Source organism: Argopecten irradians, chromosome 7 (assembly GCF_041381155.1).
Source record: "Argopecten irradians isolate NY chromosome 7, Ai_NY, whole genome shotgun sequence".
NCBI classification, from domain to species: Eukaryota; Metazoa; Mollusca; class Bivalvia; order Pectinida; family Pectinidae; genus Argopecten; species Argopecten irradians.
In genome coordinates, this window is record NC_091140.1 from 37,796,860 (window position 1) to 37,820,979 (window position 24,120).

The following is a 24,120-nucleotide window of genomic DNA, read 5'->3' on the forward strand; positions in this document are numbered from 1 at the left end:
TGGCTATTTCATATGATTTGCGCATGAGTAACAGGAAGGCGACAAGTCGACAACTCGACAACACGACAAGTCGACAACACGACAACACGACAAGTCGACATTTTACCGCGACAACACGATATTCTGTACGCGCTAATTAGCGTGTTTGAAATGTCGACTTGTGTCGTGTTGTCGACTTGTCGCGGTTCGAAAACGCGACAAGTCGACATTTTAACTGTTAAATCTCGGGTTGTCGCAGTTTGAGACCGCGACAACTCGACAAGGCGACAACACGACAAGGCGACAACACAACAACACGAGATGGCCGTAATCAGCCACCATACCCAACAATATTCTTACTAAGAAGATGCTGCTTCTGCATACGCTCACACTAAAAATCCTGCTCAGAAAAAAAACCTTTTCTGCACAAATCAATATTTTTATAAAACTGTTGATCTATATATAACTTAACATTTGATGAATGACATCTGTCTTGAAAGAATTTTATGATTGTTTTAATACCAACATTGATAACAATTAAATACCAGTGGTCATTTGAATTGTCCTAATTAATTATTAGTTTAAACAGTGTATATGACTGATAATCAAGAATATTAGTCAAAACCAATCATTGAACATTAATTAACTGAACCATCGTGCTATGTTTTTGTATATTTCGATCCAATAAAGCGTAGACTGGAAGATCCACGTTGTTATCAATTACATACCCCGTCTACATATAAATTACCAGTTGTTGTTTTGGGTAATGTTAGGCTGATGAATGCCATGGTTTTTGGGAAATGGAACTAAAAAAAGTTAGTGTCTGCGCGACGTGGTTTAGCATCCCCAAGTTTCACAGCCCCTTCATACAAAGCATGCATGGATTAATGTATCTTCGCTTGCCATGGATCGTAACGCTTTTTACCGAACGTCCGATAGTTTTAACTGCAAAAGGTAACGCTGCTTGACGGCTCATCGGAAATTCATAATCATAAACGAAAATGTTTCTGAACATCTTAGATATCGAGACATTATAAAAAAGTTTTTTTGTGGGACCTTTGATGATAAAGGTCAAGGTCACCTAAGAAGCTCTTCTGTCAAGATATCTTAACAGACTAGCCAAAAAACATCCTCGATACTGCAGGGGTTCCGATCACTTACGATTGTTATGTATGACACTAAATACATGTAGTTATGAGATAAGGGAGATAACTCCTATAGCTTTATTATCAATAATCCTATAAAGGTCATATCATTGATTTAGGTTATAGAACTTTCTAGAATATTATCATGTATAAACAAATATGTTTGTAAACATGTTGATTATAAGTAGAGATCTAGAATGATCTATTTCCAGAAAATTCTGTGTGTTTATTTGTTTACTGTTTTTAGTTAGATATTTCTAGAAGTAGAAGGTTCTCCAATATTCTTGAATTAGGGTTTAGCTATATATACTCCAACTGTCCAAAGCTAATCAGAACTGTAATGAGACCTGTAATGAGACATATCAAGAATTGTACAGTGCCATATTAGATTCTATTGGGAGAGCTATTGTGACTTTATCTGTGGATTATTACAACACTTTGTGTGGATTTATTCATATTGCCTGGAACTTTACAAATCATCTGTGGACATTCATTTTCCTCGTGGATTGGTGATTATTGTTAATTTGAAACCTGGAAGGATCAAGGATTATACCAAGACATTCGCATACAGATAAGTAACACTTTAAATCATCGTATTGCTCTTGTACCAATTACTTTAGATAATATAATTAAATTGTGTTTTGAATTTAGCTGCTGGTTTCTCATTTCTGTTATTCGTTCATGTAACACGATCTCTACACACCTGGACTATCTCATAGTAAAACTGGAGGCAACAGAACAGAACTGGTAATTTAGTCCTTCGATGTACATCAAAAGAGTCGTATAACGTACATTGTGGCATCCTCGATACTCCAGGGCTTCCGATCACTTACGATCTCTACACCCCTGGACTATCTCATAGTGAAATTGAAGGCAGCTCAGCGGAAAACATTTGACCAATCACAGGCTAGCAAAGACTTCCTTTGAAGACTACAGAGAGAGCGACGCCTAACATCAAAGCCACACAGTCAACCACAGTGTACCGTTATACGGCTCTTTTGATGTACATCAAATGACTAAATTACCTGTTCTATTCTGTTGCCTCCAGTTTTACTATGAGATAGTCCAGGGGTGTAGAGATCGTAAGTGATCGGTTTGTTTGTTTGTTTGATTTATTAACGTCCTATTAACAGCTATGGTCATGTAAGTGATCGGAAGCCTTGGAGTATCGAGGATGACATTGTGGTTGACTGTGTGGCTTTGAAGTTTGAGGTCGCTCTCTCTGACATAGTTTTCAAAGGAAATCTTTGCTGGTCTGTGATTGGTCAAATGTTTTCCGCTGAACTGCCTTCAATTTCACTATGAGAGAGTCCAGGGGTGTGGAGATCGTAAGTGATCGGAACCCCTGGAGTATCGAGGATGGCCAAAAACAGGCTTTTTATATTACTGAGTTATTGTGACCTTCATTTCTAACTAACAGTATATACAATGTATAATATATAAAATATCTTATAGAATCGGTATAATTAATATATATAGGCCTACAGTATACATAATTTATTTACATTGTTGGATAGACATTCGTGTCAGGTCCCTGTGCTTCGTTCAAGTGGACAAAAATCTTCAAACAAGTTCACATTCAGATATTAGGCACGTAGAAAGCTGGAAGGGCTACCATTCGTTTAAGGTCAGAGGTTAAATAGGTGCAACTCTTCAAACAAGTTCTCATTCAGATATTAGGCATGTAGAAAACTGGGATGAACGGCTACCATTCGTTCAAGGTCAGAGGTTAAATAGGCGAAACTCTTCAAACAGGTTCTCATTCAGATATTAGGTCTTAAGCATGCTGAACAAAGCTCTTCAAGTTTGTTCATATGAATGACTGTGACCTACTTTAAGGCCATACTGGTTCAAGTGTATAAGAAATTAACAACGAAGTATTTTTGCTACCCTTTCAGCCCTTCTGACCTCTTGTTTGACTAAAAATACAAGGTAACAAATAGTTACTTTTATAGAGAAATTGGTGTATTTATTCAAGCAATTTAAAAGTACAGCATATACATATATATTGTACCGTATAAGATTGGAGATGTTGAACATGAGATCAGCTGCTTGTATGAATCTCCACATGTAACAGGGCCCAGATTCACGATCATTCCTTAACTCTAAGGAATTCCTTAACTTAAAATCCTCCATAGGATAGCATTACAGAAGTTAAGGAAAAATCTTAAGTTAAGGAGCCTTCCTTAACATCTGTAATGCTTCCATATATGAGGAATTTTAGTTGAGTGATTCCTTAAATGGAATGATAGTTAATAAAACTGGGCCATGAAATCAGAACACAGCTCTTTACATATAGGACATAGATCTAGAGTTTGGAAAAGTTGGATATTGAAAGACAGAGTATAGTGAACAACACTAGGTCCAAGTTGTTCCCATGGAGATAAGGCTAATCATAAAGACAAACTCCAAATCAAGTTATAATTTCCTGAAGAACTAATTTCTTACATTTTTTACTGAAATGTACCTACTTACTCATTTAGGGAAGATATCAGATTTTACAGAATCAAAATAATTATTCCACAGGTCAATCATGGAGAATTATATACCTATAGAACACTTTTCAAGCTCAATCAGAAAGCATTAACATTTCATGTTATACATGTCAAAAAGTCATGCATACTATCAGTTATCCTCGATACTCCATGGGTTACTTTCACTGTCATTATATTGACCCCTATATTAAGAGTAAAACTGAAGGCAGTTCAGCAGAAACAAACCTGACCAATCGCAGGCCTAAATAAATTTGTACTGACCAATCACAGGCCTGAATAAATTTCCTTTGAAGATTACTGTAGAGCTACACCAACTTGAAATCATCACAATCAACCATGGTGTTGTTATTCCATACATTGATGAACATCAAGGGACCCAACTACCTTTTTATATGTTGTCAAAATAGAGCCTTCAGTTTTGTTATGACATTTTGGTTTGATTAGTTTAACGTCCTATTAACAGCCAGGGTCATTTAAGGACATGCCGGGTTTGTTGGTGGAGAAAACCAGAGTACCTGGAGAAAAACCACCAACCAGCGGTCAGTACCTGGCAACTGCCCCACATGGGATTCGAACTTGCGACCCAGAGGTGGAGGGCATGTGGTAATATGTCGGTACATCTTAACCACTCGGCCACAGCGGCCCCAACTATGACATAGTCCAGGGGTGGATATAGCGGCAGTGATAGTAACCCCTGGAATATCGAGGATAACACAAACCATCAGGAACCTTGCTCATCATTTCCATCTTTACTGAAATTAGTTTCACTCATATATCAACATCATCAACCTTGTATACAAATACATGCTTACAATTTTCATTCACAACAAAAATAGACTGTTGTACATTAAATTACAGATTATTTTCAAACCTATCCACATGGTGAAAGCTTATGATATGGTTCATTCACTAAAATATTTTCAATGCACACTCCTCTCTCTTAGTTTTTCTAAGGTACAACGTAATTTTTATAAAAATGTCAATCCTTATTGTCAAATGTAACCAGTGATAACCAATTTTCTTTCCCATGTGATTTACTTTTGTAAATTTCATGATCCAAGTAAATCGGCAAAAGATTGTCTCCGAAAAATAACCGTCTACAACACATTTATTGGTAGGAATCTCAATTCAATTTTTCAATCCAGCAATTCTATTTTCACGAAATTGCATCATACAACATGCTGACATAACCAATATACTAAAAATGTTATATTGACAACTTGATCTCACACCTCAAAGCTTTGCCAGCTATATAGACAACTAATACACTTATAATTTTTTTTTATTTCACATTATTTTTTCGTGCAAGGTAATTAAACCATCCTTAAGACAAAAATGTCGTTTTTGGCTGTAAGATATACTACTGTAAAAGTGCTTATTTAAGCAGTAGTTTTATTTTTAAGAACTTATTGCAGTCTTTGAAGCGCTGATTCATGTACAGTCCTAAAGTTTGTAAAACAGTTTTTCCGTTATTGGACCTTCAATGTCCTCGACAATAAATCATTATTAACTGCGCTGAAATAAGTATGTATTTAACATGATTCATTATCTTACTCACAGCCCACATTTAAGCTCTTTTATTCTCAAAAAGGAAATTTTTTTTACAATAAATCAAAAACATATTTGAGAAATTGATTCATTTTCAAAATATAGTTAATTATCAAATAAAAAAAGAGAGAATTATACCATTAATTTATTCATAATGAAGCCCAACATCTCATTAGCATAAACATCGGAGGATAACAAGATCTTTTTAATTTTCCATATTTCCCAGAAATTACAAATAACATTTGCATTCATACAGATAGAGAATCATATTAAATAATTTAAAACACATCAATCTTAAATACATACGTAGATAAAATATATGAAAGTATTTCTAAAAATTTGGAGGAACTATGTTGCTGAATGACACAAAAAGGATGCATAGTTCACAATTGGGAATAAATGTTTCTGCAAAATGTTGTGTTTACCGAAGATGTGCAACTGGAAAATGACCATTGACTGCACATCAAGTGAAACTGACTCCTTTAAAAAACAAACAAGTCAGCAGAAATAAAAGTAGGAGTATTTTACAACGATGAACTACGGAAATTAACACATTAAGAAAGTTATGGGACTATTTTGTAAGCACTGTTGATGTGTTTGTTTTCATCATTCTCTCTGTGACATTGTCGAACAAAACAATATAATAATCACTTTAAGCAGTTAAAACAATTCCACAAACACAGAGTATCCAAGCAAACTTGTGTTCTGAGTTTTACTATTTTTGTTTGGGGAGCTGGGGGTGGGGGGTGAGGGGGGTGTAACAAATCTATTTTACCAGCCAGTTATTGTATTTTGCAAACAAAAAAAAATAGTACAAGAATACAAATTTAAGGGCTATTCCAGTACAACTTATGCTTGGGGTAGCACAAGCTTAAACGAGAAACCACATTGTTGATGGAATAACTTTCCTAGAACATCAAATCTTTTGGATCTTCGAATAGCCCTTAATAATAGATAAAACCATTACTAAAACACATAGAATATGGACTTTAACCAAAGTATAAAAACATATTGCAATTTTTCTCAACTTAATGATAAACACTATTTCAAGTCAGTTATCAGTTGATCCGCATTGTCAGTTGTGATGAATGCATCCCTTTGTCTACACCATCTACTCCGTCTAAACTAATGTACAGGATCAAAGAGTCAACCAAATACATGTATTAACGAGTTCAAATTTACCATTCTTTACAAAAAAGTTTCGTAATATTGAGCAAAGTCTTACTAAATATCTTATTAATGATATGCACAGCAATTTTTCAATTGTCAAACATTATTTTGAGAAAAATGTCATTAAGAGCATTAAAGGCTAGAGATAAGAACATATCAGATATTGAGGTAAAATTTTAAAAAAAACTGGAATTGGTTGAGTTGCGTTGAACAGCTGCCATATTAAATCTTCACTTTCAAACAATCAGCAACGATTTCCTGAAAGAGATTAAAAAATAGGTAAGAACAGGTCCTAGAAATAATCTATCAAAAGAGACAACAAAGCAAATTCTTAACATAAATGTCTATATGTATATGAAGGGCTATAAATGTAGATTCTTATTGCATAGAAATTGTACTTCTGATCACAGCACATCAATACAATTTACTATTGAAAATATTGCTTGGTTGGTTGATCATCTGAAGATTAACGTCCTAATTATAGTTAAGGTCATAGAAGAACTGCAGTCATCTAATAACTCCTGTTTGAGATCACCTCAGCATGACCGCTGTTCTAGTAAAGTAGCCGTTTACACTTCCAAAAGATTCAATCACACTGAAGATTTCAAAGGTGACACACTGATTGGCTAACCATAGGGGTCATGTTGAGGTGACCCCAAACAGGAAGTTGTTAGATCTTGTATTGGAGTCTATCGTAGAGCATTGTAGTTGGAGAAATTTTATTTTCATGTATTCTAATCGCCTGCAGAAGTTATAACAGTTCTAAGCAGGAAAACAATATTGCGTTACCATATTTGCCATAATTAGTGCCCTGTCCCCTCTTCTGGAGAATGAGTTCTAAAGTTTTAAAATGCCACTTTAAACAATGTTTTATAACCTTTCCAAGCTTATAACATTTGCATTGTATCCCATATTGCATGAACTTGTGTGAGTTTTTCATAGGTGAATCATGGCATAATAAAGTATCTCAAAAGAAAGAAGGCATATGCATATTTTTTCTACCAGATTAATGTGCCATGAGTACAGAAAGATTTAAAATCTACCATTGTTTTGGAGGTTTTGTAGTCTAAAATTTGTATAAAGAGCACCTCTTTGTTAAAATATTTTAACGCCAATTCAGACATCGTGAAGTGTGGTGGTCAGACGGACATGTCCAGAAAAAATTGAAGCTGGCCATCTATTTTAAATTCGGTCCGAACCGACCGTCCGTCCGGCAATTATTGAGTAACAGAAATAGGTAGAAATGGCATTTCTGAAGTATTATGCATGTGCCAAATGTGGCAAAAGGAATGTAGAATTTAAACTGCACAAGATAATCATGAAAGCAGCTGCATTAATGTTCGGTCCAGCCATTTTTTCCAACTTTCCTGATGTCTGCTAATTAATATTACAGCATACTGTAATACAATCCACTAAACCTTACCATCACGGAGTGGAGAGGATGGAGGAACTAGATTTTCCTTCGAGTGAGAGAATGCCCTGGAAGGATCAAACCTTTTCTTTCCATCAGCAGCCTTAACCTTGTCCTCTAGCTTACTGATGGTTCTCTTCTGTTTACTGCACTGTTCCCAAAGGGAGGCAACCTCCTGTCAACAGAAAAGGTAACATTGTAATGTAGGAGTAAGTTATTTCTCTCTACCCCCAGGCTTTTGATTTTATAGTTATATAGATACCTCAATGTGTAATACTAAGTCCAGGTCTATAACTAGGGGGACCACATGACATTACTCACCTTTAGTATGATGATTAACAAAGTATGTGAGACATGACAGAGCCCTTGAACACAATGGCAGTATAATAGGTGTTAGCCCTTGACACAGTATAGGCCTTTTCATTACAGGGCAAGATTGGTATTGGCGCAGTGCAGCTATCTCTCTGTCAATTTCCCTCCGTCTTTTTTGGGCTCTTTCATAGCAATTCCCATTACATGATTCCCCAATCATGTACTGCTCCCCCCCCTCTACTTAGGTTACTCTTTAAGTCTTTATTACTAACTACATTAAAAAGAAAACAGGAAGAGTTCAGCAACAGAAGGACAATCATAACCATCTTCGGTAACCGAAACCCATGGCCAAGTTTGTCTTCCCATTTTCCTTTTTAAAAAAAAAATTGTTTATTCTTATTTAACAACAGCCCCATTGGACTCTGTGTTGTACATTCGTTGGCTCCTTTGGTGGCTTGATTTTGATTTAAATGAAACAATGTTGATCAAAATAATAATCAACACATAACCAATACAAGATCATGATTTAATATTTAAGTTCTTTCAATTTCATGGCTATAGCAAAATGGCCTCATTTTTCAATAACAATAATAATAAAATGTTTAAATTTTATTCCTACACAAACAACACCAACCTTTTTAAGTGAATTGTTTTCCTCTTTGATTTTCATGATGTGGTGGATTTTCTGTTTCTGGTTTTGGTGACCCAGCAGCCTGGCATACTCTTTACTCAATTTGTCCACTTCAGCCTGGGCATTCTTATTTCTTCCTGTTAAACATTAAAAAATAATCCAATTTAATTTACTTTAACAAAATGCGGATCTCTGGACTCAGAAAAGCAAGTACCAGGTATATATTCTTTTTAATCAATACGACAATAATAGTGTTCCGGTGCCAAAGTAATGCCACAGTCCAGACAAGATTTTTTCCAATGAAAATGAGGTCAAAGGTCAAATATGTTACAATGACCTTATTTTGATGTGTGACATGTACACATGGTTTTAGGCAGAACCCAGACATGGATGGACACAAAAATAATCTACCTAGTAAAAGTGCCATACCACTAATGATAAGGTATTACGGTATTTTATAAATATTCTCGTAATAATTACCTAGAAGGGATTGTTTCTCCATTTCAAAAGCATCCAACTGTTCCATGAATGGTTCCACTTTGGCCTGTAGATCCTTGTACAAATTTCTCCACCTATTATATATAATCATCACAAACTGTAATCAAAAGAGTTTCTAGGCTCAATAATCACGCTTATCCAACTTGTTTGTACCAAGGTAAATCTCCGTCAAACAGCTGGTATATCTTCATACTCACTTGCCTGCTTCGACAAGTGATTTTTAGCTGAAGCAAGCTTTCAAAATAGGGAATACACGTACTAGTGACAGTAATTATAGAGAAGGAAGAAATATGTTATATATATATAAAGATATTAACTCATTTTTCAATAATTCAATTTTGCTTGCTACAAGCATTTTCATTGGCTTAAAAATTTACTTTATCAGCCCATAAAGGAAAAAATGGCGTCGCCGTTTATGACGTTGCTTCTGATTGGCTGAGATACGGCGTAATGATTTCATAGACAAAAGAGTCCCAAAATGAATTTTTAAGTATTGAAGAGATTATCTTTATTAAATTGAATTATAAGGATTAATTTGAATATATTTTTAATGTTATGAAGATATAACACAAAAATCTGAGTGTACTCTCATCATAAACCGCTTCGCGGTTTATTTAGAGTACACTTAGATTTTTGTGTTATATCTCCATAACATAAAAAATATATTCAAATTAATCCTTAAATAAACTTTGTCTACAACTGTAAGTAAAAGCTAATGTTTTTCATATGTATGATAAAATTTTGATGTTAACGCACATAATGATCACGGTGATCGAAATCATAATACAGACATTGGGAGAAGTTTTGTTAGTTGATTGTAACTGTTTCTCAGTGATATCTCACACGTAGTTTCAAAGATAGCTTATATTAAAACAAAACATTCTCGGATGGAACTACAAAATGTTACTGTCGATCTTTCAATGTAAGCGTACACTTATTGTTTGGTGTATGCGACTAGGATATGTTGGCCTAAAACTGTGAGTAAAATATGTCACATTTCATCCTTTGTATCATTAACATATATGTTTAACAGTATGTATCTGACATTTCACCCCCTGGCGTAAGACCAAAACTATCAAAATTGTAAAAGTTTGCAATAATTTCTTATTATTAAGCATCAGTTCATTTTTTTCTCTCTCAATTTTTTTAATTAACACCCTGGGCGCTTATCGGGTCGAATATGTAAAGGGTACAATAATTTTTAGATGTAACAGAAATGTAACGCGTGGTACACTTACTTATCCAGTTCCTGTTGTGTTTGCTCTAGTTCCTGTTTGTCTGCTCCGGCTGATAACTGTTCCTGTAGTCTAGCAATACACTCCTTGTTCTTCGTGTCCTTACTTTCCAAATGGGACAGATAGCTACAGCACAAAAAATTTCAAATTTACAAATTCTTGTGGTCAAATGATGGACTAATAAATCTTAAAACTAAGACATAATTTTTTACTCAATATGACGTCGACATTCAACAGTAACTGAATTCTAATTGTCAAACTTTCAGATTATAATAGACATTAAGAAAACCTGCTAACAATTCCATTTATTATCTCTAAATTATTTTGAAAAACTATGCCCCAAAAAATTGAAGTGAACATATTTACAATAATCTATTATCGATATCATGATAAAAAGTGAAAAATTCTCAAACAATTGCTGTATTATTGTCTCAACATATTCCAAAGGCCTCTCATGCAAATAATTAAATTTAAAGAGTCATACTTCTGGACTGAAAACTTTTACAATTTCTTATTGTGATCAATACCCATTAAGTAGCATAAGCTTAGCCAATGAGGCAGACATGTTTTTACACTATACCTTTTTAAATGCGAGGCTTCCTCAATCTTTGCCTGGAATTCTACTTGACTAGATTTCAATTGGTCTTCCAAACACAACACTTTCTGGGCGACTGCCATCGAGCTAGCCTCACTATCAGCAAGCTGATTTCTGAGTACCGTTACAGTTTCACGCTGTCCATCATAATCTGACTGCAAACACGTAAGCTTTTCCGCAAGCAAATCAGCCTGCTTACAAAATGACTCTCTTTCTATCTCCACTGCAGATAAATTGCTTACAAGTCCTGAGATTTGCTCTGATAGTGCTTCTTTCTCTGCTCGCACTGAAATCAATTCCTCACCAAGTGACGATTTTTCTACCAAATTTGCTTCATTCTGTGACTGGCTTAGTTTCAGATTATCTTCCAAAGCAGTCAGCTGGTCTTTCAGTCCCGAGACCTGGCGTGTCAAGCTGTCATTGTGCTCCTCACTACACTCTAGTTGTCCTTTTGAATCCACTAACTGTGAACTCAACTCCTCCACTTGGCTGACAAGCTGTCGGTTTTCAGTTTCACTGGATCTGATTTTGTTTTCAAACACTGCTACTTGCTCAGTTAACCCAGTAACTTGATTACTAAGAAACATGTTCACAGATTTTGCCGAGACTATCTCTTCTTCCAGGTCTATTATTTTCTTACCTAAAACTGCTACTTTTTCTGACATACTATCATTTGTAGATTGACTGTTGCTCAGTTCATCAGTTAGTTTTGAAACTTGTTCAGTTAGATCGGCCATTCTTTCTAATGCTGAAGATCTCTCTACTTCTCTTGATAGTAATTCCTCTTTCAGCGTCGACAACCGTTTCTCAACCTCTGCTGTCTGATCCACTAATCTGAATAAAAATAAAGATAACTTAAGACAATGGCGGATTGATGTCAGGGCTTTTTTCTTGCTGAATTAGGACCGGAATTCTCTGAAGTAACCTGCATAATTTGGAAACTTTAAAAAAATTGGAAATAATTTAATTTGGGAATGGAGGCCCATTGTTCTTCCCTAAAAAGAGAAAACTATGAGTTTTATAACCGAATAAATTGCTTGGCCAACACAAGGAAAAATTTAATAATTGTTTCATATTTCATTGATATGTATCCCTTGTAATTTTAAACAACAAGGGAAAATAATGATCCATTGTGATCAGAGTTTTCATTCTCAATAATTGTAACATTCATAGATGTTCTATATGAATCATAATGAAGGAACAATAGAATTCATATTTATGCAAAATATTTGCCCCGCAAATTTAAAGCACTACACTGTAAATTACATGTGCAGCGACCGTTATAATCTTATCAAAGCATTCTTACAAACCTCTGTTTCTCCTCCTTCAGTCCATCTATCTGGCTTTGGTATTGTTCTTTTCCCTCTGTCATGTCACATTTCAGCTGTTCCGACGATTTCTGAAGGTAGTCGATTTCATTCATCAGACTGTTGTTTTCACTTTGTAGACTCTTACAGTTGGTCTGCTCTGTCTGAAGCTGACGTTCTAACTTGTCACGACCCTCTGTAAGTGTTACTATATTGTCGGACATCTTTTGTGTCACCTCCTCCAGCGTTCTTTTCTGCGATTCCAGCTCTGCTTTTATCTCCTCGACATATTCACTCACTCCTGCCTTCTGAGCAGTTGCCTGAGCTAATTTCTCTTCCAGTGTTTGCTTCTCCTCTGTGATAGTCTGCAGCTGATTAGTCAGGCGCTGTAGGTCACATGACCACTCAGCCTCTTTTTGGGCTACAGTCACTGCAGCACTCTCGATATTTTGTCGCAATTCTTGTTTGACCGTATCTCTATCAAGTGCGACTTGTTCCAGCTGTCGCAGGAGTTCCAATTTCTCCTCGCACAAAGTTTCGATTTGGGTATTCATGTCTTCAATATTTCCAATCTGGTTCTTGATGATCTGTTTGTAATCAGCCTCACTGGCAGCCATTTTTGTTTCCATGGTTTCTTTGTCCTGAGCCAGAAGTGTGACTTTACCATCCAGAGCTGAAATTTGGTCTGTTTGTTCAACGATTTTCCTCTCAAGTCCATCTCTTTCTGCTCTCATCCTTCAATATAACAGCACAATCCTGCTTATTTATCATTAGATGCAAATTATTCAGATATCATATGTATTTATATTACCATAATCAAATTTTCAATTTTTCTTTAGTATGGTAATAACTTGTGCATATTATGAATTAATGGCTATCTTTTGGAAAGCCAAATATTATGTCCAAGAAATTATATTTTATTACTGTAAGCCAACTTTCTTTCGCTTGCAATTAACTTTCACAATTATGCACATTTGCAAATGTTTATCTCTGTGAATTAGCATTTTCATGATTTATATCGATATGAATTTCCATTCAAATTTTATATATGTGGATGTTAGTCTTAGGGAACTTGATTTAAATTGACATTGCAAAATTTATTAGCTGTGAAAGATAAATCGTTAACAGTATGTACCTGGTATGTGGATCCACATGTTGACTTACCTGTCGACAGCCTCCATCAAATCCTGCAGTTCTGTCTCCTTTGTGTGTTTAACTTCACTCACAGTTCTTTCAAACTCCAAACTGATATCGCTGACCTGAGCCGTCAGTCTTTCCACCTGCACCTCCAAACTCTCACACTTCCTGACAGCCGACTTCAAGTTTTCGTCTTTTTGATGCGCCTCCTCCTTGAGAACCATTTCGATTTGCTCCAAGTCCACAATCCTGTCAGCATGGGACCGGGCTATTTCATTACTCGTTGTACTCTCCTCTCTAATCTGGTTCTTTAATGATTCTTCTTTCGCCTCTAGATCTGTAATCTTGTCGCGAAGCTCTTGTAGTAAGGAAGCATTTTTTTCCACGATGTCCTTGGTATTCTGTAATTCTACTTTTGTTGCCTCTAGGTGTATCTCCAGGTCCGTGATCACTTCCTCTTTGCTATCTAGAAGGCTTCCAATATCTCCTGATAACTTCTTCTGCTCGTCAACCTGGTAAATAAGTTTTTCTACTTCATCCTGTAACATAATGAAAAATTCAAATAAAGCTGAACAATTGTATTTGAATTCTTGGACAAACACTTTAAACTCTCTTGATCTGAATACTGATCCCAAGTTAATTAATTGCATTCCATTTGTGGATTCGTACCAGTTGTACTAAATTGATACCACCAAAATGAACTCGTTAAGATTTTTCCCATGATGGCAGCACCCATATGAATGATAAGCTTTGAATACAAAAGCCAAGTATTTTCAGTGTTAACAATAAAATGGATATAAAAGTAATACCTAAACAGTTAAGACATACATTGAAATAAATAATCCGCGATATAAACACTCTCTGTCTTGTTTTCAACAAAGAAAACATTTCAATGACAACCAGCAAATGGAATGCATGGATAGTGATACCTTTTCACTGTTGAGGTGGCGGAGAAGGTCGCTATTCCTTCTCTGAAGTTCCACACAATCTTCCTCCACCTCCTGCAGATTGGTACGTGTCACTTCTAGTCGTGACTGAAGCTCATGTTGTCGTTCCTTTGCCTGACTTTGTTCATCCGCTGCCAAAAGATTAAAATCCCATAATTGTAAACAGAATATCATATCTTAATATTATTACAATACTAAAACATTGGTGATTAAATCAATGTTTTGCTATTTTTTCATAACTGTCTATTAGTGATATTATTTCACTTAAACCACAAAGTTTTTTCTTTAAAAATTCTTAATGAAAGCTATGGTTAATCAAATCCAGTTTATAATTTCATTGATTGAATGAGGTATACAGGGGTTTCATTATCTTTCAGGAGAGGCAGTACAATTGCAATTTCAGGGAGTACTTTTCTGTTCTATCTTTATACTATTTAATGTAATTTCCCCCAAATCAGGCGGTACCACCAGCTAGCTCAACCAGCGAAAAAGTACCGGGTACCGCCTGATATTGAAACCCCACACCACCAACTGACAACACAGGGCAAGGGCTAGTGGGAGCAAATCAGATACCTTAAGCACTCAACCACTGTACCATATGTAGCCCTCTTATGAAACGATTTATCATTTTATGTTTTACTTAATATAAAACCCAAAAGAAATTCAGAACTGAGTATTTAGAAAAAAAAAGTTATTCTAGATCTAGAAATGACAGCTATTTAATAACTCACCCAACTGTTTCTCTATCACCTCATACTTTTCTGACAATAAGCGGATATTCTCATTGAGAGTCTTTTCTTGGCTACAATGAAAACAACAATGCTTGAATACTTTCCTCTGTAACATCGTATATTTTTTCTAGAATTCTTTTTCATCAAATCAATTCATGAAAGGCCCACTACCTTTCCGGAGCAAAACATAATGGTTTCTTAAAAACATTAATAACACCAGAAAATATATACCGATGGCCTAAGATGAGATTATATCACAACACCAAACATATGCAAGATTTCCTGCGTAATATATGATAACTCTCGCCTTTTTATAGTGCTATCTCACTGAGGCACGATGTTAAAGATACAGAACAAGAACATCACATCCATCACATTTAACTGACAACGGGCAAAACCAGTCCTACCACTTCCTTTGTGCACATCACTAAGCAGGAAAAGAAACAAAAACTTTTATCTTATAGACTGTGGCGTTAATAAAAAAAAGTCCTGGTGTCAAAAAAAAATAAATTTCACGATCAAATTAACTAAAATGGTATTGGGTACTTACTCTTCTAGATGATCTAGTTTTTCCTTATACTCTGCAATCTCGGCATTCGCCTCAAACAAAGCCTGTTCTCCCTGTAGCATGTGATCAGTGGTGGCGGAAACCTCTCCTTTCAGGAACCTGCACCACACAAAACAGACAAATCATAACACACTAGTCCCCCATTAATAAACCTAGAACACTCTACACTAATTTCCCGTTTGAGTCATGGATCTACTTCAAGAAAGCTCAAAGATTTTTTTTTTTTTTTAATTAAAGCTAATTCCCCCCCCCCCCTTTTTTTTTAATTAATACTTGTTCAATACGACTTGTAAGTGACTTGCAGTATGCCTGATATGGAGTGTAAAAGCATTAAGACTCTTACAACCAATTTATATGAATGATGAAAATCAGGTATTAGATTTTTAGGTATGAAATAACATGAATGAGAGTTCAAAACAGACAATGGATCTCTAACCTGATAGAATCATCCTTCTTCCAAGAATCCAGTTCTAGCTCTCTCAGTTTTTCTTGTAGTCGTGACTTCTGGGCTTGAAGAGCCTCCCTTTATATAAACAAAGAAACTTTCATTATTTCAAAAGCAAAAGCATGCATAGGTGAAAGCCTTGATAATATCAAAATGATTGCGCATTTATTTGCAATCAACTGTCATTAAGGACTTTTCCAAAATGCTTCCATTTTTGTATTTAAAGATCATCAAAATCTCTCCTGTGCACACATATCATACAGATATTCCTTCTTTGTAAATAATAACAAAAAAAAAAAAAAAAAACGCCAAAAAAACCCATAAATATAGAATCTGATATCAATTAAATGGATCTAGTGAAATTAATGACTTAAGCTGGAAATACATATACATATATATATTGATTGTTATTAGTTCGTTATGAAAATTTGGCTTTTAAAGTAAATTGTAAAATGTTTAGGCCTGCACAATCTTATATTTAGTCAGATGGAAGCTTCGATATTCTGATCATACATTATATATCATATTAGCATATGACAAACATTAATATGCTTTTTTTCAGAGATTTTTTAATATTGTATTAAATTCTTTGAATTGTTTAATTTGTACATATCTTAGTCAGGCCAAATAAAAAGTATTCTTGTTTCCGTAACACCCTTAAAAAATGAATGGTCGAAGAGATTTTTTTTTTTTTTTTTTTAATATTTTTTCTGTTCATATCAGTTTCTTGCAGTGAAAAACTGAAGTATACTTTATTCAACCTTTTATAAACCATGGATTTGATTCCCAGGAGATTATTGGTGTTTAGATTTACAGAATTAGTACCAAAATTCCTGATTTTGTGAAAAACCAAACTTTAGGTTGTTATTTGTTTGCTAGAGGGCAAAACTGATAAAAAGTTTTTGAGTAGGCACTGATTTTATAGGGTCGGTCGGGTTACCGGAAACACAAATATTTTTTTGTATGGCCTCATCACTGTTATATTATATGTATTATGTTGATTGTAGATGGCCTCTTATCATCTAAATTTGAAATAACTTGTGTCTGACTGATTAAAGTTTTGGTTTTTACGATAAAATATGTTTTAAGTCAAATCCTTGTAAACTTACTTGCATTTCTTGAGGGACTGTGACCAATCCTTTGAGTCATGTTCTGCAAATTGTTTGCAACGCTCACACTCTCCACCATTTTTGTCATTCTAAAAGATAAAAAAATTTGCAAATATCTGTAAAATGTTATCTATCAAATTCAACAAATATAATGTGAAATGAATAAATATAAATTATAAGCCCTGGACTTCAAAAAACTTAAAGGAATACATGTACTGCCAAACTTCAATTTGAGCTATTATTTGTATGTAAAATTAAAACATTTTGAAAGTATTGTATCTTTCAAAATGTTGCTAACTTTTTGTGGTGAAAAACATACAAAAATCTCTTCTTCATTCATAAGTATGATACTACCGGTACCTTGTTTTTCCCCTTAGATGACAAACTTTCAAGTGATGACGATATGGATGACGACTGGCTAAGTAATCTTTTTGATGCTGAAGGAGGCTGAAACAAACGAAGGAAAAATTACAACATTGTATTCCATATTTTCATATTACAGAGTTATCTGCCCTTGTGGGTAGGTATTGATTGTGACGTCATGTGATTTTGAGCGTAACGTCATACTTTTCGGAGAAAATGATGTGAATTGTGCTCACAAAATAATGACCTAACGATCGATACCTACCCGCAAGGGAGCTAACTCTGTAATATGCAAAGATGGAATAAAAATATCCCTGCATAAAAAGCAACTATTTTATTCAAGTAATTGATGCTGTAGACTACAAGCAAAATTTGCGATGGAAGAAAATTGTGACTAGAAGGAAAATTTCCCTTGCTTCAGTATTAAAAGAGGAAATGAAAAAAAAATCAAAGGAAATCAAACATGAAAATTAAATTTCATTGATGCAATTACAATTCTTATACATATTCATTCAAGTCAATAATTTCTAGAGAGTCCAAAACGCAGATAATAATTGCATACTAAATAAATAAAATCATTGCGAATTTAACTGTACAAATACTCTTATGACAGTTGTTCTTTGGGTATCGATATGGTACAGAGAGTCATACTTGATTTCCCAGACATGTTGAATTCAATTTACAGCGAGTGTCATTGAGGCCTTTTTTTCCAGGAGTAATGGATGAAATATCAAAAGCTCCAGGACCAGGTGTTATCACTGAAAATATGAAAAAAATACAGATCAGGGGATATCGCTGAAAATATGAAAAAAGAGACACTTTAAAAAAAATTAACAGAATATAAAACTGATCTTTATCGATAAATCTTTATATATATATATATATAAAATGTAAAAAGTTGTTCAGCTGTCACCAGCAATGTGTACTCTTGTTCCTACAACATTTGTTGTGGGCATCGAGATAATCTTGTCCAGCTCTTCCATTTATCAATATTGGGTAATTATTTGATTGAAAAAGAAGGTTAGCAATACCTTTTGGCTCCTTGAACCTTTCTGTTGAAGAATGGATAATTGCAGTTCCCTTCTTCTTCCCAAGATCTTTGGGTTCATAGGCACCAACTGGAGGAGCACAACCTAAATAGTCAAATAAGAGTCAGTAAGATCAGTAGCACATCTTGACGAATCACCAAATGATTTAAAGCTGTATCATATTAACACATGTAAAATAGAAATAGTTTAGTATTCTACAGTCTGTAACCTGCTTAGTTTAAAAGCCCATAACAGAGGTTTTAATATCAGGTGGTACCAGGTACTTTTTGTCGGTTGAGCCTGGCTGTCAGCCTGTGGTACTGCCTGATTTTGGGCTTAATTACATTAGATAGCATACAGATGGTATAGAAAAGTACCCCCTGAAATTGTAATTGTACAGCCTAGCTTTCTGAAAGATAATGAAACCCCTGCAGCATTACTTTTCCAAAACAAAAATTGAAAATTTCTTAAAACATTTATAACATAAGAACAATCTTTAAGATGAGATTTCAAAACCAAACAATGCAAATTCTTGTGCGTGATCTAGTTCAACATGTAAGATTCATTTCTCTGTTTTGCCGTCTGGTCCATGCAGTTATAGTCATCTAACGCACTGTAATTGGGATGACAGCGGGAAACATAAGACGATTCGTATTTAGTAAACGTTAATTTATTTTCATAAAACTGTTCAGAAGATTGGTTCAAGATGTTTAGTATTAACATAACGGAAATAAATTTTGCAAATTGGTAAAATTATCGATCTCGTGATGTTTTACAATCCCATTTAAAAAAAATAAAAGCCGTTTCAGAAAGGTAATCGGCCTTTAATCATTACTTGATAATTCTATGTCCTAATAGGCCTAGGCCAAGGATTTATAAGTGAGAAGGGTTTATCACTGTATGATCTTTACACGACTAAATACCATGTGAGATGCCTATATATGAATCAGGAACGAAAAACATTTTCTCAAAAATAATTGTCTTATTGAGTTAAAATAAACACCAATGTAAAGCTTAATAAATTTCATAACATTGTTCAGATAGTAAGACAGTAACCGTTGCACCAACAAGCTACATCAAGTGTTGCCCTGGTGCATGGATACTATTTAGGAAAATCAGTCGCCACATGTTGCAGTCGGGGCACAAACACAAAAGTGACGTAATCGTCCAAAACCCCTATTTACTTATCCTCCTCTTCGATATCGTTGGCCTTGGCCTGTTGACTGAAACTTTAAAAATTAATCATGTCTTGATCTCCAAACTGATCTGTATGTTACAGAGTACATATTATGTAGTTACAAACGGTGTGGAGATAAAGATTTTTTTTTTTTTTTTTTTTTTTTATTGACAATAACTTGAGATGCTAATTGATAAATTGACAATAATTTGATGTTAATTTAGAATTTGCTTGAACGAAAGTTACTAAATGGTCTAGTACCTGGTAGGCCCGGGCATAACCAAATAATGTTAATCTTGACTTTGAGAACGCAATTCAAAGGAGCAAACCGGGCACTGAAGTGAAGGGAGTAAAATGTAATATTTGTTAAGCTTATTATATACTACATTGTATGTGGGACGGAGGGGCGTGTTATTTCTTGAAATGATATGGTACATGTAATGTGGATATATTGATAAAATCGAACCGATCATATAATAAAACGACAACACCGAAGTATAGTGGCAAGAAAGTAGGAATTTGAAGAGTACTGCTACAGTAGTCGAGTCAGATTTTGAATTGTTGTAGGCCTACAGAGAAGGCCTAAAGGTTTTCCCCTTTTTTCGCAGTTCGTAACTTTGTTGACTTATTTCTTCCTTGCAGCACAAAGAAATACAAACCTTTCACCTCCGTAAACCGTTTCCCCTTCGCAAAAGACATTATGTACGATTAAAATGTACAAAACACTTTGCAGAAGGGTCACTTGCACTTGCACACAACACCGCCAAGATTTTGAACAATGTTTGGTTTCAGAAAAACTAGCCAATCAAACTAACTTCCGGTATGTGATTTCTGAGGGGCACCCAACGGGATAATTGGACATGCACAGTCGGCAACGCAAACAGTTTCTGTTAATTAATATTTCAAGCACAAGATTAGTAATTGTCCATATAAACAATATAATATATTCAAATATTATAATGTTTATATGAATCTCACAAAAGTAAAAATAAAAAAATAATTCTTTATAACTAGAAACATAATTATGTTGAATCGATCATATTTTTTCAATTTTTCATATACCGGTACAGTAATGAATTTAGACAGTATCAGCCCAAAAATCTTTTGAGAATATCAATTATTCTGGAATTCAGACGTTATACATGTTTTTGTGTATATGTAACATAAAATTCTAATTGTTATAATATATTCAAGTTAATCAAAATATTCAAGAAGAACAAAAAAAAAATTAAAAAAAAAAAAAAAAACCGGAGGAAATGGGGAAAGTACGGACGTTTTACCTGTTTTGGACCTAATTAAAGTAATATCATAATCAATCGGATATAATTAAAAAAAACTTTTCAAAATGTTTCAAAATAGAATAAAAAGTCATATTGATCATAATGATAATGCATTAATTGCAGATCTCCAACTCCATTAATCACCGTACGCGCATGTGAAACTTAATTTCTACACGCACCGTGATAGCTAATTCAGTCAACAAAACAAAAATAAATCCCCGTTATATTTTAAAACATACTACTGTAACCTATGAGTTAGATTTCGTCATTTTCACAGTGCTTGCCTAGACCTATTGGAGTGAAGACGCAAAAATGATGTTTTTGAAACAGAAGTTTTCAGGACGAGATGATTTTCTGTACAATATTAATTCTTTTGCCACTGAACATTTTGATCATTTTTTTAAAGATTCAAAATTCGATAAAAAGAGTCATGCATCTTTAAAAGTTACCATCACAAAAGTACAACACTGACGTAAAAATATGCTAAGACAGGGCACCTGCCCTTTAGCTACTGGGCTGATTTTCTCCGGGCACTTTGGTTTTCTCCCAAGACCACCTACGCGTTTAAATACACCTTGAGATTTAATTATGTCCTTTTCATGACAATCTAGGAAATATAAGTATCGTTTTAGCATAATTTAGTCAATATGATTTTCCTCGTTAAACATCATACTTTAAAAACATTTAGGTTCTGAAGGTGTAACGCGTTTTTTAATGAGATGAAGAAAGCGAGATTTAAACGCATGTTGTGTGACGTATTAAAGAAAAAAAATTACCTGATGGACCTATATTTATTGAACAGAATATGGACATAAAATAAGTTTTGCACGTTTGAAAAACAGGATATAGCTATTTTATATACGTTACATTGCCGCATACTGTTAGTATGAAATGATATTAAAAATAAGGGCCCAAGCACTGACCCTTGAAGTATATCAGCAGTAATGCACGTCAGCAAAGCCGAATATTATATAGCCAGTAAGTGGCCAAATATACGTTTACATTTTCACATTATATGGAATATAAAATTACTTTGACCATCTTATTTATTCCGCACAACCACTTTTTACGCCAAATTAATTATGAACAGGGCAGCACAGCGATTAATTCGAACTGTCATAACAATTGCTTTACTAACGTGAAAATTACTAAAATATTATCAACGATAATTATAAAATATGCATTCATTTACATAACACAATTAGGCAAAAAAATATGTCTGTTTAGGGTTACCCGACCGACCCAAAATTTTTACTTCCGACCCTAATTTTTTTTCCACTTTTCTACGAAAAATATTAAAAAGTCGGTTTTTTTTTATCCTAAACTCCGGTTCAGGGCACCATTTTAGAGTGAAAAACACTGGGAAAAAAAATCCTCTCGACCGACTGACCCTATTTTTTTGCCAATGTAACTCTATACAAACATATTTATTTGGCCTTATGCTAAAATGTCTAGCTATTTAGCAACATCTCAACACCAAAAATACAATAGTGTATTTTAAAGACTAGCCATTCTACTTACCAGACACTTTGCTGCATTTCTTTGAGCCGTATAACGGTACACTGTGGTTGACTGTGTGGCTTAGAAGTAGGGCGTCTCTCTCTTTGTAGTCTTCAAACTGAAATATTTGCAGGCCTGGGATTGGTTCTGATGTTTTCCGCTGAGCTGCCTCCAATTTTATTATGAGATAGTCCAGGGATGTGGGATCGTAAGTGATCGGAACCACTGGAGTATCGAGGGTGGTGTCATGGATGAAGCAGAGAACGTTTACTCTTGCGGAACTTCTGGTTAAATTGGATTGTACTTTAAAGAAGTTTCCATACAAATCCTTTGCTTTTGTTTTACGTTCTTTAATCAGTTTTGGATTGATTTGTGACTTCAATGTTTGTACGAGACGTTCAGATAGGAATGTCACACTTTTAGTTGGTTTGTCAAAAGATGTTGACCGCATTTTAAGTATAAAATCAATGATTGATTGAGTTTCGCATTGGTTCTTTGCTAAATACCCACACGCTGTCTATTAATACAGTCTAAAGTCTTCATCATGCTACCATTTATTTTTATTTTCATTATTACTTAAAAATACCAATACAAATGAAAATGTAACCGCATAAAAATACCAAGAGCGATTTTTATTAGATTATTTTTAATTAGAATAGAGATGCTTTTATAGAGATAACCCTCTTCATGATAAAAACAAATGCTTCGATGTTTTCATCCGTCACAGACATGAATGCAGCTCAAATTCTATATAATCGAATATTGAAATCACCGGAACTGTAATCTGATCAAAGTAATGCTAGCAAACTTTGGTGGAGTACTGTCGACATAGTAATTTTATGAAGGTAAAGTTCGTAGATATTTTTCAGTATTGTCGACGAAGCAGCTAGTTTAATATTGTATTAAAACAAGAAAATCAATGTATCCGACTTTGGCATAAAATTGCCGACGAAGCAATTCTGAAGAAAGAAAAGTTATCGACTTTCAATGCAATATTGTTGTAGGTCGTCAAAACAATTTGTAGGAAATAAAGTCATCTGATCTTGATAAATTTATGCCGTCAAAGCCATTTTAATGATACATTTATATATTAACTGATATGGTGCAATTTTGTCGCAATATCTTTTGTAAACGAAGTATTTCTTTCCGACAATGGCAAAGCTTTGTTGACAAGATATAAAAGACTGAATCATTGCGAGTTAAAAATGGATGGAACCCATTAATTAGTTTCCTTGTCATAGAGCAGAAATCTCGTCATTCTTTTTGCGTCATATTTTGTTAAAGTGAATTGTATAAACGTGGTTGAAGCTGTATGCAATGTGTTGTGTGTATGAACCGATTGCCGTATTTTTTTGTAGGCTACGGTATGTTCATTCTCGATTCTCCAGGGGTTTCGATCACTAAGATCGTAAGTGATCTGAACCCCTGGAGTATCGAGGATGCGGTGTGTTTGTACCATGTCTCTTTGTAATAGTGGGGACATTTGCCTCATAATTTTCATAATGATCT

The 24,120-nt window shown here is 34.5% G+C and overlaps 1 protein-coding gene across 1 annotated transcript; it reads right to left on the reverse strand.

The window, feature by feature from the left end:
* Positions 1–4,268: 4,268 nt before the first annotated feature.
* On the reverse strand, positions 4,269–20,646 carry LOC138328334 (hyaluronan mediated motility receptor-like). Its single transcript, XM_069275101.1, has 17 exons — positions 20,491–20,646; positions 18,658–18,759; positions 18,278–18,384; positions 17,624–17,710; positions 17,264–17,352; positions 16,146–16,232; positions 15,692–15,808; positions 15,142–15,212; positions 14,393–14,541; positions 13,491–14,002; positions 12,330–13,061; positions 11,005–11,853; positions 10,428–10,550; positions 9,172–9,263; positions 8,695–8,828; positions 7,761–7,923; positions 4,269–6,595 (listed from the first exon to the last, which is right to left on the reverse strand). The coding sequence occupies exons 1-17, from the start codon at positions 20,528–20,530 to the stop codon at positions 6,582–6,584; spliced, it is 3,468 nt and encodes a 1,155-aa protein (XP_069131202.1). The 5' UTR covers positions 20,531–20,646; the 3' UTR covers positions 4,269–6,581.
* Between the last annotated feature and the right edge of the window lie 3,474 nt (positions 20,647–24,120).

Coding starts and splice junctions, on each gene's coding strand:
- LOC138328334 (XM_069275101.1), bottom strand. CDS start 20,530: ATGTCTTTTGCGAAGGGGAAACGGTTTACGGAGGTGAAAG. Junction 14,542..15,141: donor GGTGATAGAGAAACAGTTGG/GTGAGTTATTAA, acceptor ATCTTTTGGCAG/CGGATGAACAAAGTCAGGCA. Junction 9,264..10,427: donor ACACAACAGGAACTGGATAA/GTAAGTGTACCA, acceptor TATATATAATAG/GTGGAGAAATTTGTACAAGG.